Source organism: Lepidochelys olivacea (assembly GCF_965140295.1).
Source record: "Lepidochelys olivacea isolate rLepOli2 genome assembly, chromosome: 19".
In the NCBI taxonomy this organism is placed as follows: domain Eukaryota; kingdom Metazoa; phylum Chordata; order Testudines; family Cheloniidae; genus Lepidochelys; species Lepidochelys olivacea.
The window spans coordinates 9079924-9097834 of NC_140429.1; the positions used below are offsets into that span (position 1 = coordinate 9079924).

Sequence of the window (17911 nt, forward strand, 5' to 3'; positions counted from 1 at the left end):
GAGATAAATTGTATGATGCATCACAGGAATGCACAATGTACCTATCCATGCCTGACACCTTTCACTTTAGCTCAGAAGTGGGCAAACTTTTTGGCCTGAGGGCCACATCTGGACATGGACATTGTATGGCAGGCCATACATGCTCACATAATTAACAATTCAGAGATATTCAAATAAAACATATTTAATAAAGATACATTTTAGTGGAAATAAACATAAAACCTTACATTGTTATGAAGGTATATTTATAATAGTAAGTATTACAATAATTACATCAAATTAGCCCCCTTTCCACACTTGGATGTTTCAGGGTGTGAGGTGCATTTGGGTTATGCAGCTGGAGTAACATGCGTGCCCTCACGCCCATCACGCAGGTCCTGAACACGTGGGAGCGCCAGGTGGAGCGGGGCAAGCCCCCAACCCTGCTCCCCGGCGAGAGCACCGGAGAAGGGCAATGGAGCTTGAGGGCCAGATTAAAAGGTCTGATGGGTTGGATGTGGCCCATGGGCTGTAGTTTGCCCACCCCTGCTTTAACTCAGATGCACCCATGGTGTTCAAAGGGAATATTCCTCTTGTAACTTAACTAACTTACTACTGGAGTATCTTCACGCTCATTCATAGTGCAGAGAATCCATCTCTTCATTCATATGAAAGGGGATGAATTACATAATGTATTTCTTCGTATAGTACCAGCTGACTACTAGGCACTTTACAGACAAGTGTGCGTGTATGGGTGTGGGAATCTGATTACTGTATACCTGTGTGCAAGCTTGCATTTCCTACTGACACCACTATAATCACTTCCAAAATACTTTAGCATTTTTGTTGTGGTTAGTAGATTAAAAAGAAAGTGCCACTCTTCCTCCACACCACAGTCATTCCATGGCTGCATACATTTGAAACTTCAGCGTTGCTATTTAAAGAATTGCTGAAATGGTTACAGGTTGTAGGTTTCTGAGATGCACGGAGGGTTGTCTTGTTTAAAATAGTTGCTAATAGAGGCTCTCCAGGGCGTCATCATCTTTGATGTACATAGCAAAAAGATGGGCAATTGCTCAGTAATTAGCCCAGTAAAAACTGTAGGTGGTGCACTTGTGGCACCTTAGAGACTAACAAATTTATTTGAGCATAAACTTTCGTGAGCTACAGCTCACTTCATCGGACACATGCATCCGATGAAGTGAGCTGTAGCGCTCAAAAGCTTATGCTCAAACAAATTTTAGTCTCTAAGGTGCCACAAGTCCTCCTCTTTTTTTTTTTTTTTTTTTTTTGCGGATACAAACTAACATGGCTGCTACTCTGAAACCTGTAGGTGGTGCCTTGCTCTAGAAAAGAATAGTTCTCAGAGACCTGGTAAGCAATAATGGCTTCTCTTTCTGTGATGATTTGCTTCATCACCCTGAGATAAGAACACTGTTGAATTTTAATGAAATGGAATGAAGTGATCTACCTGATAGGCAACAAGCTCAGTAATTTCCACCACTAGCTCTTCAGGGCTAACCGGTATTCAGTTGCTTGTAACCCACTGCTTATGTGTAAATTTGTTCTTCACAGAAGATTTCTTCTCTGTATCTTTTATCAAGACTTATGTAACTTCCCAGATAATATGAATGGCTATGCACAGTACAGAAACTTGAGACAGACAGTCCTACACAACATCGCATGTGTTAATTCTTGGCTGTTTTTCAGTAGACATCCCAGGGCAAAGTCCCATTGAGCTTCCTGACAGTGTGATACAGAGAAAGTGGCTGCTTGAGGATATCATGGTAGAGCAGCTCTCTGTTTAAAAAAATTATTTATTTTATGTATATTTATACAAACAACTTATTATACAAGTTAACATAATGCAGTAAGAGGTCAATTTTGAGGTAATGAAGCAAGATAATGGAGCTCTGATTTTCATTGCCTCTGGTACTCTTCACCTTTCCTTCTGCCAGCTTCATTGATGTAGCAGAACATATTAATTAATATGGTAACACTTGTAAGAATGACCTAAATAAGCACTTGAGAGACCACTCAGTGTTTGTCTCAATATCTTGAGACCTGTATTGTCCAGTGGTTAAAGTGTTGGACTGAGAGTCAGGAAATATGGTTTCTTTTTCTGGCTCTTTCAAAGCCTGTGTGATTGTGCCTCCATATTCCCATTTTTTAAATAGACATCTTTACTTTAAAGAGTATTATGAAAAACAATACTTTGGCAGTTTGAAATTGCAACAGAATTCCTTATTGGTTGCCTGTCTTTAATTCGTATGATGCCATGTGAGTTCTAAGTTGTTAACATTGTAACTGTGTGTGCACACATGAGAGAAAGAGAGGATCAAACTTCTGCAGCACTTTCTTGGGGAAAACACAGAAAACTACATGTCCTTTGCAAGCAAATATGAGAGAGAGAAATAGAAAAAATGTGGAGCCTTTCAGCCATGACAGCATTCATTTGAATGATATCCAGCTGCTTACAGAACTTCACTTTTATAAAAAAAATGATAGAGTGGTAAAGAAAGACGTTGGCCTAAAGCATTTTGTAACAGCAATAAAAGTTTCCTTTTCCACCACTTTGTAAAAACAAAAATTCAAAAGCATTTTTTGTAATTTTAAAGATTCCATTAGCCCAGGCCAGCTTGTGTTTGAACAAACCTCTATTTTGTGTTATAGGTGATCAATCTCATTACAAGAAAACCATTATAAGAAAAAAGCATATGGTACATTTCTTTTGGTCAGAACAATGTTCTCTTGTTGGCATCCCACTCTTCACCAGAAGTGTTGAAATTAATATCAGTTGTCTTTTTTCTTTACAGTACGTTTCTGTACCTGAAATTCCTGGTGGTGTGGGCACTAGTATTGCTGGCAGACTTTGTCCTGGAGTTCAGATTTGAATATCTGTGGCCCTTTTGGCTTTTCATCCGGAGCGTTTACGATTCGTTCAGATACCAGGGTTTGGTAAGTATAAAAGAAAAAACTGATTTTTCTGGTTGTGATAGCAAATACCTTGTAACAGTGGAGGAGTTCTAGGTCTCATAGCAATGGAAAAGTTCCATGAACCCTCATACAACCAACTCAGCATGTGTTTACTGATCATTGCTCTTGAGAGAAACAGTGGTCTAGCAGGGAGGGCACTAGCATAAGACTTCAGAGACCTGGGTTCAAGTTCCTTCTTTGCCACAGACTTTGTATTTTGCCTTGGGCAAATCATTTAGCCTCTCTGTGCCTCAGTTTCCCATCAGTACAATGGGAATAATAGTGCTTTCCTACCACACAGGGGTGTTGCGATTATAAATGCATTATAAAGATCGTGAGGCCCTCCGGTACCATGGCAATGGGGGCCATGTAAGTACCAAAAAAATAAACTGTTGTTATCCTCTTGTCTTTTAAAAAGCTTAGTCTTTTGGGAATAGCTTTTAGGTCCTGGTAGTAGATTGAAAGTTAGCTTTGTGTTAAAATGATATTTAGATTGAATGTGTGGCTAGTCTTTTGTTTTGTACTTTCTGTGTGTGTCTGTCTGTCTCTCTCCTCCCTATCCCCTACTTGAAAAGTTGCAGGCCTTGTAATTGTGCTGCAATTGCCTCAAGTTGATTCCTTTGTTGTAGGAATCTGGCAGCCCTTTAAAAATTGAAAATAAATAGTGAAATCTAAATTCTGTGTTTAAATAATCTGTGATGTTCCTTACATGTGTAAGGAATGTGGTGTTTAAAAATATGGGCTAGGGTTTTACAAGATGCCTTAGGGAGTTAAGTGCCCAGCTCTAATGAATTCCAATAAAATTTGGGCTCTAACTCCCTGGGAAATCCCAGTCATGGCTCCTAACTTGACACTGTCCCTTTAAGTTAAATTGGCTCAAAATCCACGTTTTACTTTACTTGACCTTCCCTAACAGGAAAAGGATAACAATATGTAGGATTTTAATCACAATTATTAAAAATAAATAATAGCCATCCACTAATATTAACTCATAGTTGAAAGTAAGGGAAATAATTATAAAGTATAATTTGTTTTTATGTGAACAAAAGTTATAAAGGTTGGTGGCTTTTTTTTTACTGAGGATTATATATTTTAAAAGTAGCTGAAAACTATTCTTTTAATGCAAATTGTTACTCAACACTGGTTAATCTTTATCTCAAAAACCTTAGGAGTATATTTCACCGTTTTAAATGCCCACAGCACCTGTTAAAGGGGCAGTTATGCCCATGGGAAGAGAATATATTCCTTTAAATTATAATTTGGTATTTATAAATCACTTAATGGCTTTAACATTTTTATTTCCCAAAGTGCTAAGAAGGGTTTTTGCTGGTTCATGTGAGAAACAAAATCTTGCTGGCCTTTCAGTTGTAGTCAAATAACTGCACACCTCAACTGTAATGAGGCATGAAGTCAAAAGCCAAGTGTCTCCAGCATCTCAGAATAGGAATGATCTCACAATTCTGAGCTCCAGAACCTGGGAAGCATCATACCATATTAGACTAGTGGTCCATCTAGGCGAGTGTCCTATCTAGCAGTGGAAACAAGGAAAGTTTTTTCAGAACTGCTGTTAGTGATTTGGCTTATGTGCTGAAGCATCAGGATTTATATCCTTATATATTTTTATCCCATTAATATAATCTGGATGTTCTCATCCGTTTACATACCTAATCCTTTTTTGTAAGTGTGGTATCACAAAATGGCATTGTTGACATCAAGAGGATAATATAGTAATGCCAAGGCCTGTCAACAGCACAGTTGAAGTCCTACCTGCAGCTGTGTTCACACACACTGATTTTGTTTGAAGACCTGCTGGCAGAGTGGATAGGACGTACACGGTTCTGAGTTGTGTGCTGTTTGTCACATAAATGTATCAGTTAGAACCTTCATTAGCCAATCAGATTGCTCTGTCCCACGTTATAAATAGTAGTAACCTTTTAATGTTGAAATAACCCGGATGTCATCTACGCTGTACTTCATATTTAGCATATAAAGCAGTAGTTTTCTCTGGATTATAATTGAACCATTAAGATGCTTTCTTTTTTCCCTTTTCTCAGGCCTTTTCAGTATTTTTTGTTTGTGTAGCATTCACATCAAATATAATATGTCTGCTCTTCATACCAATACAATGGCTATTTTTTGCTGCCAGCACGTATGTATGGGTACAGTATGTCTGGCACACAGGTAGGTCAACATTCTTTTAGTTACAACTTATTAGTTAAATATAAATCTTACCATTGCATTGCAAAGTTCAGAAATATAGTTTCTGTGATTTATTAAACTTATTTTTTCAGCTAGAGTTGTGCCTTCCACTTGTTTCACAGATCTGTTTTGTGTCCCTTTTTTATGGGAATGAATTAATTTAGTTTCAAAAGAACCTTAACCCAGTGACTTGTGTTTAAGATTTCTTTGTATGCACTTTTTTTTGTAAATAGTAAGACACCTTAACTAGGGGCTTGAAAAGTGTATCTAGAGGAGTCCCCAGAACAGCAAAAACTAGCTGTGAATGCCTGACCTTGCTGCATAACTGTTTGAACTCAAGAAATTTGGAGCACTAATAAAAAACAAACAAACTGGAGTTTAGTGAAACAATACTAGCACTGTTCTTGCTATTTGGATTAGAGCTGTTTAACTGAGAGATTAACGATGAAGCAAATGTTGTTTCTTTCCCCCCCCCCTTCACTGGTAAATATAAAATGCTTACCAGAACATGCTGTGTACCTTTTTATTTAAAAGATTACTTTAGCTAGCATCATGGATATTTGCAGGTTAAAGCACTTGTCGCAATAACTATTTTTATTGCAAGGATAGTGTTGCTGACTCCAAGCATTTAAAAAAAGAGTCAGAGTGCAAAAAATCATGATTGGTTTAAAAATCCTCTGAATATTTTAAAAATATATTTGGGGGGGGGTTATTTGGCTTCTAAGCCTTTAGGGTGCACTCTAAAGTTTTCAAAATTTTCTCTACAACCATGAGGGCTAGAAACTTTTTTTAATGAAAGTGGAGATTCTCACCTAATCACATACAGTACCTCAAAAAGCTGGGGCTTTAAGAAAAACATCAAATAGCACAAGATGTCAGAAAATCACAAGAGTTAGCAACACTGCAGTGGTCATTTCTCAGCCCACTGGTGGAGGCAGCATCTTGCCAACAATTTTAATCATTTGTAATAATAGCATGTGGGAGCGCAGTGGAAGAAACTGAGAACCAGTTGCTGCCCATTTTTAATAGTGTTTTAAACAATCCTAAAATAACTCTAGGATTTAAAAAAAATATTTAAAATGATTGCCCAAAGTTTTTCTCGTCAAATGATGTCCGTTTTCAGGAAGATGGTTGCCTCTGCCAGTAGACTTGGGAACCCTAAAGCAGTAACTTAAAGGATAGCGTGAGCTTTCCCTATTGAGATCATTTAAAATGTTCCAAGAGTTGCATGGAATTAATCCATAAAACACTTGCAAAGTCAATAGCGGTTCTGTGGTTAAATGCAAATTCTTACTGGTGATTGCTGAGTCAGACTGTCCATCAAATATTGCTGTATTCAGCATGTCGGGATAACCCTAAAGTAGTGGCTCTTCCCTGTTGAAATCTAGCTGGAACTCCCTTCCCATTTAGCAGTTGTGGGCAGGGAGGATGGTGACAACTCCCCTGGAAGTTCATGACCTCCAGGTTGAGAATCCATGCTCTAAAGTTGCATCCATGTAGATGGAAAGCTGTGTAGTAAACTACTGCTGGAGGATATGGATGGTCGACAAAGAACAAAGCGTATTTAAGGTAACAGATTACAATTTAAATTGGCCTATAGTATAATCGCTATATATCAGATTAATAACATTTACAAGTGGCAAATTCTGTTTTCTACTGGCCAAGGAAAGTTATCTCCCTCACTTTGTATGACTCCTAATTGCACTAATGAAAGAGTAAAATGTGAGAGTAGTGCAGAAAAAAGTCATCATGGGCTCCCAAATGCTCAGCCAGTCTGAAATGTGTGTCAAGGAGACTGCTGCCTGCATTTGGGGAAGGAGCTTGGTCTATTGGGTAACCAGTGTTCTGCTTACCCACTCATGTCTTCTCAGCAACCAAATTTGCTCACATGTATTATTTTAGCCATATTTACATCAGGTACTAAGAGGTACCTAAATGGGTATTCAGTCTAATTTAATAACCTTGATATGAAGATCATAAACTATAACATGGCCCCAAAGTTCTGCAGTGTTTCTCATTTGGGCTCACCCATATTGTAGGGGTTTGGGCAAAGGTATCTCATCAGATATGTCTTTCTGTTTTATTTTTCTGAGATACCTAACATTTGAGTCTAGATGATAAAGCAGAGCTTTAGAGCTAAAATCTTAATTAAAACATCTTTTTAGTTTTTTGTTTTGCAAGAGCTAGTCTTTATTTAATTCCATATTTACATCTGGCTTGACTAACTTCCTTTTATTTGAGTCTTCTAAAAGAATAACTTAAAAGTACTGGCTGTCTTTAATGTATTGCTGATGCTTGCATTCCTCTTTTCTCCGTAGAGAGGGGTGTGTGTTTGCCAACAGTATCGCTGTGGATACTTTTTGTTTATATTGAAGCAGCAATTAGATTTAAAGATCTCAAAAACTTTCATGTAGACCTTTGTCGTCCTTTTGCTGCACACTGGTAAGTGTTCCTTCCCTTCTCTTATTTGTAATGAATTTTTATATAACTGCACAATATTAATAAAACTAGCTAAATGTTACAGCCAAAATTACCATCAAGAGGAAAAAACTATCAAGCACGTTAACGACACAGAGATGAAGTACCGATGACTTAAAAGGCAATAAAAATAGAGAATAAGCAGATGCAGGAAATAAACAGAGGACTGGATTCACTCTAGGACTTAGACACCTAACTGTCACTTTCGGCACCTGAATCTCAGAATCAGGTCCCACTGGGATTCACAAAGACCCTGCTCAGCTGCCACTCAACCTTGTAGGTACCTAAACTTGCTCAGCACCTAATTTTTTTCCAATGAAAGCTCCCTAGGCGACTGATGGTTTCCTTCTCTCAGTATGTGCACTGCAGCCCCTCTCCAAGCATCAGGATGCCTAAGCCGCAGTGTAGTGCCTGAACCAGGGCAATGTAGGCATTTGGCTGTCTAACTTGTCGATGTGGCCCAATCCAGTAGGTGTGCTCAGATGAGAGAAGAAGGGGAGGGGAGACAGCACCAGAAGATCCTTCTCTTAGTAGTAAACTTGGTGCCATCGTACAAATTCATGGTAAAATTTCTCACCATTAACTGTCATTAAATATTTTAGACATGAAGTGAGATGAAACTTTATCCAGATGCAACAAACACATTTGGAGACAGTTTGCTTGTGAGATGGAGAGAATTACAATATTTCAAAGAGATCTATACCATTTCTTGAAACTTTTTCATAAACGTACCGTTAAGGTTCCTTCCCCACTCTGAACTCTAGGGTACAGATGTGGGGACCTGCATGAAAGACCCCCTAAGCTTATTCTTACCAGCTTAGGTTAAAAACTTCCCCAATGTACAAACTTTGCCTTGTCCTTGAACTGTAAGCTGCCACCACCAAGCGTTTTAAACAAAGACCTGGGAAAGAGCCCACTTGGAGATGTCTTCCCTGAAAATATCCCCCCAAGCCCTACGCCCCCTTTCCTGGGGAAGGCTTGATACGAATCCTCACCAATTTGTACAGGTGAACACAGACCCAAACCCTTGGATCTTAAGAACAATGAAAAATCAATCAGGTTCTTAAAAGAAGAATTTTAATTAAAGAAAAGGTAAAAGAATCACCTCTGTAAAATCAGGATGGTAAATACCTTACAGGGTAATCCAATTCAAAACATGGAGAATCCCTCTAGGCAAAACCTTAAGTTACAAAAAGACACAAAAACAGGAATATACATTCCATCCCGCACATCTTATTTTACCAGCCATTAAACAAAAGGAAATCTAACGCATTTCTAGCTAGATTACTTACTAACTTAACAGGAGTTGTAAGGCTGCATTCCTGATCTGTTCCTGGCAAAAGCATCACACAGACAGACAAACCCTTTGTTCTCTCCCCCGCTTCAGATTTGAAAGTATCTTGTCCCCTCATAGGTCATTTTGGGTCAGGTGGCAGCAAGGTTATCTTAGCTTCTTAACCCTTTACAGGTGAAAGGGTTTTGCTTCTGGCCAGGAGGGATTTTATAGCACTGTATACAGAAAGGTGGTTACCCTTCCCTTTATATTTATAACACATACAATATACATATTTACAGAAAGAGCATATTGGAAAAATTTGTACGGAAATTTTAGCTTGATATGGGCAAAAGTTTATTGGTGTTACTTGGTTAATTAATACATTTTTCCCTTTGTGAATATCCTGAAGTATCTTTGTGCACAAATAAGGTCTTCAGCTTCTTCCAGGAACAAGGAAGTAAATTTAAATTAAACCAAATTAAGGCCCCTTTAATTCAGAATGAGTTTCCACACACAGATTTAATGCAGTTTAATCTACTTTAAATTCACACCTTTAGTTGATTTGGATTAATTTTCCTGAGTGTCCCCATGAAGACAAGCCCTAACTATATATTGTCCACACTCTGCAATAAATTTCAGGGGTGCTGGAACAAGGGGCCCATGGTCCCATCACTTTTTGCCAGCCATAAGGGTGAGCAACAGGTGTTAGGGGGCAGAGAGGAGCGAGCAGGGGGCAGGGCCTCGGGAGGAAGGGGCAGCATGGGGGTGGGGGCCATGATTCAGGTGCTGGTGGCCCCCCTCTCCCCACACACACACACTTTTAGGGAGCTTCCACCACTTCTGGGTTACAGAAGCTCTTGAGAGGTTTTTTGCCTTGTAAATTGGATTAAAACATTCCAGCATGTCATCAGAGTTTTAGAACTGTAGCTACAGGTAGCTTTACACAGTGTCGCAAAGATAACATCAGATATTTATGCAAATAATCTTTGCATCTGGCAGTATGTTTGCAACTCAAATTTATTTACATAGTATATCATTACTAAACAGAAAATAAAAATATTGTATAATGGTTAACCTGCTGCAACTGAGTTTGTTTCTGATCTAGGACACCTGAAGTATGTAAAAAGCTGAGTTCCTAGTGAATGTATGTTTAATCCTAGAAAGTCATCAGTGCCATATCATTGCTGTAGCTTTATTTTAGGGTCTGTTAAGTACTTATATTGGGATAAAGAAACTGATGGGAAGCCTAAAACAAATATTATAAATCCTATAAATATAAAAACTTGCATGAATCTAGTTTATCAGCCTTGATCAGCAGAGTTATACTTTCTGGAAGCAAAGCTATAGATACGGGCATGCCTCTGCGCATTCTTCAAGACCTCTGTTTGGCAGATTATTAGCCTAAATCAATTTAATATGGTTTTATTTGCTAGCAGGTTTCTTTTTTTGCTAGTGGATGAGACTTCTTTCCATTCTCAAATTAAAATAAACACATTTGACATACTCTTATCAAGGGACAGTTTCCCACTGGTTAAGTGTCCTTGTTAGCACAATTAATGGCATGATCTGCTAGCATTCTGTATTGCTCAAATTCCTGTTACTAATAACAATATGTAGGTCTTACATGCTTTACCCCAAGGATATGTAAGTAGTAGTATCCCCATTTTACTGATGTGTGCACTGAAGCGTGAAATAATTTGCCAAAGCCCATATATAAAGTAAGTGGAGAGCTAGGTTTAGAAATCTGTAGTTCCTGGCTCATAGCCCCAGGCTCAAATCTATAGGCCATGTTGTCTCTGTTATCTCCTTAGGTGATGTATGTTGCCCAGTCTGACAGTTAAAAGCTGCCTTTGCTTACCAAAATAAATAAGTCACTACATCTTTAATGATGAATATCAGTATAACAAAAGACCTTTTACCGCTGTAGACCATGTCTTTTGTAACCAGATATATTTATAGCATGCTGTCCATCTTATTAACTTGGTAATATGGTCTTCTTTCTAGTATTGGCTATCCTGTTGTGACTTTGGGCTTTGGCTTCAAAAGTTATGTCAGCTACAAAATGCGATTAAGAAAACAAAAAGAAGTGCAGAAAGAGAATGAATTTTACATGCAGCTTCTCCAGCAAGCTCTCCCCCCAGAGCAACAGATGCTACAAAGGCAAGAGAGAGAGGCAGAGGAAGGTAGGTTATACTGACTACATAGTATTTTGCTGCCACCGTCAGTAATTAAAAGAAATGCTGTGTGTTGTCGGTTGTTGGCTGCGTGTGTGTGCTCTCTGTATGTTGCACTGGCTCAGCTTCAATCAAACTTCCCAAGAAGACCACAGACTCAGTTTAGTGGGGAAGGCACTTGGCCAGGTTTATTGCCAACAAAGCACAGGATTAGTCCTCTGTGTGTGCTACAGGTATGCCTGTGACAATGGATCAGCTCAGTGAGTGGTGGGACTTTCTGTTCCTTCCCTCCGCCCCCCACCCCAGGGCCAGAAAAGGACACTTGTCCCGCTTACTCCTCTTTTATACACTGAAACAAACAAGTTACGTATTGCCCCTCTGACATGGTTAGTTACCACCCTATAGCTTGCACCTGCTTGTTCGATCAAAACATCTCCATCCATTACCCTGTTTTCCTGACGTTATCTTTAGGAGGGATCAGTGTGTCCCTATATCATCTTTGGGGAGTGTGTTTATACCATAACTTTGTATCGGGGTGTTCTGGTATTACCCTTCTGGATCTGCTTACATGAATACATAATGCCTAGTACCTGTTATGAGTGTCTGTGTTTTTGCAACACCAGCATGTTCTTGCCAAGTTTATATACCAGACAGTGAACCTGCAAGCCGGCATTTGTTTTGTAACAGGGCCTGATTCTTGCTCATAGCCTGATTCTTGCTGATTCTGCTTTGTTTGAGCAGGGCCTGATTTTAGTTTGGGCCTTAAGCCTTATACCAGGCCCCTCATGTCTAACGCTTTCTTTCTATTCCACTGTGCATGCTAAAGCAGACCTTCACTAATCCACATCGTTTCTATAATTAACACCAAAAATTCCAGACTCTTCCCACTTCAGATTTAATAACAATATGCTGTAGTGAGTGTATTACTCAGATTTCATTATTTTTACCAAAGAGACTATAATACAAATACTAGTACAATATGAAGAACTATTAATTACAATTGAAAAAAGGTGAAATAAAGTACATTTTGTGACAATTATCCTTGCTTTTTTTTAATTTACTTGCTATTTCCCCAAAGAGAGTTGTTTTTTTTAAACAGGTCTCTCAGACATTAATAAGAACTAGCAAAGTCTTTCTGTGTTTATTGAAAACACTTGCATCATTGCCTTGTAGAGGAAAAAAGGGGTCTCAGTTTTAGAAATAGTTAAATAATATTTCTCATATACCTGGTCTTTTCTGTTCTGATAAATGTAGAAGTTTAAAACTTGGCCTTTCCTCTCTGATTAGCTTGCTTAGAATAACTTTACAATGGCAACAGTTAGTTACTTTTTTATTATGTTTTTAAACAAATGTTCATGACAAAACAGCAGGTGAAATGTACCAAATTCATGGTCCATATTGGTCAATTTCATGGTCGTAGGATTTTAAAAATCATAAATTTTTATGATTTCAGCTACTTAAATCTGAAATGTCACGGTGTTGAAATTGTAAGGGTCTTGACCCAAAAAGAAGTTGTGGAGGGGTCAGAAGGTTACTGTGGGGGGGGTTGCGGTACCTCTACCCTTACTTCTGTGCTGCTGCTAGCGGGGTGCTGCCTTCAGAGCTGGGCAGGTGGAGAGCGGCGGCTGCTGGCCGGGATCCCAGCTCTGAAGCCAAAGTTGCTGCCAGCAGCAGCGCAGGAGTAAGGATGGCCTGGTATGGGATTGCCACCCTTACTTCTGCACTGCTGCTAGCGGGGTGCTGCCTTCAGAGCTGGGAGCACTCTCCAGCCACCCAGCTCTGAAGGCAGTGCAGAAGTAAGGGTGGCAATATTGTGACCCCCCCATATATCCTTTCAACCGCCCTGCAATTCCCTTTTGGGTCAGAACCCCCAGTTTTAAGAAACACTGGTGTCCCCCTGTAAATCTGTATAGTATAGTGTAAAAGTACACAAAAGGTCAGATTTCACGGTTCCTGATGCGCTTTTCATGGCCATGAATTTGGTAGGGCCCTAACCTTTACCAAAAACAGTGTGAAACTAATTTTACAAAATGGAAAAACCAATTTTATAACACATCTTTTTTTAGAAAAGCCTCCATATGAAGTTTCACCTTTTTGTTTTGTATATTGGTCTAGAAGCTTCATGTAGAAAAGGTGTATTACATTAGTGAGTATCCATTGCCTGACTCTGTTGATGGTATTGGGTATGAAGCAGAACAGAGTTTCTAACCACCAGGAATAACTATCATACACTTCCTGGGCTGTCTAACTGCTGTAATAAAATGGAGATCAATTATACTTACTGGGAATGTTAGACTTGGATATGAACATGAACATTCATCTTAAACCTCTGGAGATCTGTAGTCATTTCATATTCTTAATTAAGATATGTTGGTAAAATCCCCCTTTTCTCCAGATAAAGATAAAATCTTGTCCTCTTTTTAAAAAAACAAGTCTATGAACTTTCAGACTCCTGTCTGACTTTTTTTACCTAGCATCATTACTAGTAACAAGTAAAATTGCGGGGGTGGATCTTTCTGCCTTTGACAGCACTTTATGTGTAGTCAGTTTCACAGTTTCCCCTGCTGAGGTCTTGCACTTAGTAACAAAAGAGAGAAATACTTTAAAAATTTTATAAAACCACACAAAATGGCAGGGGTTGGAGGGGACTTGAGGCAGAGGAATTAAAAGTAGTTTTAGATAGCACAGGTCTTTTAAAATTGATTAGATTTTAAGTTAATTGTCTCTAAATTTTCATCAATTTAGTAGCAACTTTTGTAATTTGGTCAGTTAGTAGTATTTATTCTTTACCCTTTAGAGTAAGTATCTACAACTGAACTTGTTCTTATAGAATTATGTCTGTACCGAAAAATTACCGAGTTTGTTAAAATTAGTTTTTTAAATATCTACGTGTATTTGATATGTTTTTTCCTAAATATAACCTTGATGGTGGTTGTCACTAAAAAGGATTGCCATTTACTTAATGATTTATTTATTTAAAAAATAGATACACAGTTTATTAAAGCCACAGAACAGATTGATTTAATAATCTCGGTTTCTTACTATTGCAGCAGCCAAAGGATTATCTGATATGGATTCCTCAGTACTTTTGCAACACAATGGAGGCATTCCAGCCAATAAAAAATTATCCACAACATTGCCAGAGCTAGAATATAGAGAAAAGGGGAAAGAAAAGGACAAGGATGCCAAGAAACACAACCTTGGAATAAATAACAATATTTTACAACCAGTAGACTCTAAAATACAAGAAATTGAATATATGGAAAACCATATCAATAGTAAAAGATTAAATAATGATCTTGTTGGAAGTACAGAAAATCTCTTAAAAGAGGACTCATGCACTGCCTCATCCAAAAATTACAAAAATGCCAGTGGAGTTGTGAACTCCTCACCTCGCAGTCACAGTGCAACTAATGGGAGCATCCCTTCCTCATCTACTAAAACTGAGAAAAAACAGAAATGCACTAGCAAGAGCCCAAGCACACACAAGGACTTAATGGAAAACTGTATTCCTAATAACCAGCTAAGCAAACCAGATGCACTGGTAAGGTAAGTTTGATATGTTCATTGCCTAACAACCTCTTTCTTTCATCATGCTTCTTTTTCAGTAGATTAGAAATCCCTGTTTTAGGAAACCATTAACCAATCAATTTATGGCTTTGTTTGAAAGGCCCCATGGCCTAGTGATTAGACAAATGGACTGGGAGGTGGGTATCTTGTTTCTGTTGCTAACTCTGCTATTGATTTCCTATGTGAGCGTAAGCAAATCACTTTACTGTGCCATGCCTCAGTTTATCCATCTGTAAAATGGGTATACTCACCTACCTCACAGGGTTGTTGTGAGGCATAATAAAGTGTTTTACCAATCCTTTGATTAAAGGCACTATAGAAGTACAAAGTCACATTACAAATTTATTGAACGCTTTTAATCAAGTTCTGCCCTATATGTCTTTTACTTCTCCAGTGCAGAAAGGGTGGCATGGTACTTGAAAGTCTAATGTTGGAAAGGCTTGCTTTAAAAAAAAATAAAAAATCTTCAGTTCACAGGACTGAATGCAAGTCATGAGCTGCTACGTTATCAAAGGAATATATTCACACTCCACCTGCAAGTCTGTTTTACCTTGTTGGTCTGGATATAGTACACAGAAATTTAATTTCACTGTCTTATGGACTGTAATGATTTGAAAAGTCACATGTCCTTATGGTTGCTAATCTGAGAGTTAAATAAAGATGGAAAGCTGTTGGGTACTTACAGTGCTATTAGTTGGGGTAGAAATGGGAAGTTGCAAACTTCTCATAGAAAATGAACGTGAACCTCTCAAATTCCTGCCCCAAAGGGGAAAAACAGCTCTTCAGCAGTGAACATTGTGCAGCCTGGTGGCGGTATTTTCTACTAGAGTACCTCTGTGTACCTTTCAAGAATGTGCATGGTAAATGGTATAATGCTGTCTTTGATCAAAGATTCTATTTTACTACACAGTGATACAAGCTAATAACAGAACTGAAGTTGTATTTTGCCTGTGTGTATGTTTTCACTGATGTTTCTTTTTTCCACCCCCCGACTAACAGTCTGGGGAAATAACTAAGTCTAACCATACTACAGGGGTTCTCCAACTTTCATAGCATGCAGTATATTTTAATACAGTAATTGTCTCATGGATAGTCTGTTCATTTGTTTCTTACCTCCGATTTGCAGTCAGATAACATCTCTCTGGCAGGTGTCAACATGGAAAAGTAATATTAGGAGAGCATTTTAATGTATTTTTAATTTTTAATGCTATTTAACAGCTGGAACAAGGAAAGACCACAAGTGCCTTGCAAACCACTGGTAATCCATGGAGCGCAGTTCAGGAATCGCTGCTGTAAAATATAATGGAAAAAGTAAATGTTAAAAAATGTGAACTGCTACAGTTGGGTCCCATTGCTACACACACTGCCTATTTGATATCAACCATAGCTGAGTCATGTTGTTGCTATATTTGCAGACATATCAATTACTTCTGTTGCACTGTTTATCAGAACACTTCTAGGGGAAAAAACAGCAAGAGGGCCATGTTTGCTGTTGATCTGTAAAAAGTGATATCCTGCTATTGAACAACAAAGACCTTCTTCCCCTTAAAAAAGTAAACAAACAAAAAAGACCAAAACCTAATGTAAGGATAACACCTGCTGCAAGCCCTTTACATATTATGTGTAAGCACTGATGCCTAGAATAACTGTCAGTTGTAATTAAGCCAAAAGGAGCAGAGAGCAGCAAATTTGGTATCATGTAGTAGGCAAAAGAGTAGTAAGTGACTCCTCTTCAAACACTGAATGCTCTGTGGTAAAAGATTAGTACCAGAAGACCCTCTGTGTAGCTTCTGTGGAAATCCATCTAAATATCTTATTGTTGCTGCCTTGTTAGCAAATAGAAAATCAAAGTTCTTTGTGTGAGCTCTGTGTGCCACTGCAGATCCATCTGAAGAAAAGAAAACAGCATGTAATTGGATGGAACAGGGATATAGGGACCTGTTAGAATAAGTCTGTAGCACCTTTATGCCTTCTCCCTTGCCTCTCTCTTCCTCCCCCCACCACATCTCACTGTTAGCATCTCCTTTTTCTTTTCTGTAGTGTTGCATGCTCATTGGTCTAACTTCAGCAAGTCCTTGTTGGGTAATTTAATTGGCAAGTCAGGCTCACACTTTCCCTGCAGGAACCTTTAGGTAATTGGAATTTTGACTCTAGTTTATCTCTGAAGATTCACAGTATGTGGATACAATTACTTCTATGAAAGTACCCTTTTCACTTCTGATAATGATTATATCCACTAATTGGCATACCTTCTGCTGATTCATATGGCTTCTTCTCATTTCTCTTCTTGAAATATTCAGATCAATTCTCACTTACAGTATCTGCAGAATAACTGCATGAATTAGCTAGCTTCTGGCTTGCTTAAACTTACTTGGGAACCAAATTCAGCCCTGTGTTAATGGGATGCAGATGGCAATGCCATCAGTAGAAGTTGTGCCTATATAGTCCAGACAAAGATCAGATAACTCTTCTGCTCGCTGAGGAAAAGAAGAGAGCTGGTCAATGTCCCTAATGTCACAATTAGAGCTGAGTGAATAATTTTCTTTATCTTTTTTTTTTTTTCTGAAACAAAAACACTGAAAAAAATTTGCTAGGGTCAAATGAAACATTTCAGATGTTGATTTGAACTCTTTTGAAACATTTCACTTTGACGCTTCTGAAATTGTTGTTTGCTGGGAGAGAGAGGTTGGCAAAAATTCAACCCAAATTTGAAATAATTTCAGTGCCACAAAAATGCCTTTTTGGGGGGGGGGGGATTTATTATTTGCTGAAAAAAATGTTGCCTGGTTCTAGTCACAATTCCACTATTTACCAATGAACTGATCATAGGGACCAAGAAAAGAGAAGAGCGGTACCAATTCTCCACATTATAGTTTGGCCTGCCAGCCTGTGTATGAAAATATTTTTATTCTGTATGTGTCCATGAGGGACCAGATTTAAGATACAAAATATTTTAATGTGTCTAAATATATGTTGAGATTCTTATATACTGGGCCACAGATGTTAGTTTGCATCAAGTTGTCATTGTGATTACATTGAGATTTTAAAATACTAATTTTCTGTTTGCTGCTGCTTGATATTATTATTACCAATGTAAATAACTGGAACAATGCATCAGTTATTGCTTCTATTTAGACTATCAGTGTAACTCCTAGTTTACATTGGGTCTCTGACTAATGTGTCTTTAGATACATACAAAAATTGGTGTTTTGAAAAAATTTTCCATGTGGAGGGATAGAGTTTAATTTAAATTAAACTC

General features: G+C 38.2%; 1 protein-coding gene across 2 annotated transcripts in view; it reads left to right on the plus strand.

Moving 5' to 3' along the window:
- The window catches only part of MACO1 (macoilin 1), a 52062-nt gene that overhangs the window by 14835 nt on the left and 19316 nt on the right, over positions 1-17911 (plus strand). For both annotated transcript variants that reach the window (XM_084652236.1, XM_084652237.1), the window contains exons 2-6: positions 2796-2937; positions 5010-5136; positions 7473-7596; positions 10913-11091; positions 14133-14631. In XM_084652236.1, coding sequence (XP_084508362.1) covers positions 2796-2937; positions 5010-5136; positions 7473-7596; positions 10913-11091; positions 14133-14631 — 1071 coding nt within the window. The remainder of the gene's footprint in view (positions 1-2795; positions 2938-5009; positions 5137-7472; positions 7597-10912; positions 11092-14132; positions 14632-17911) is intronic.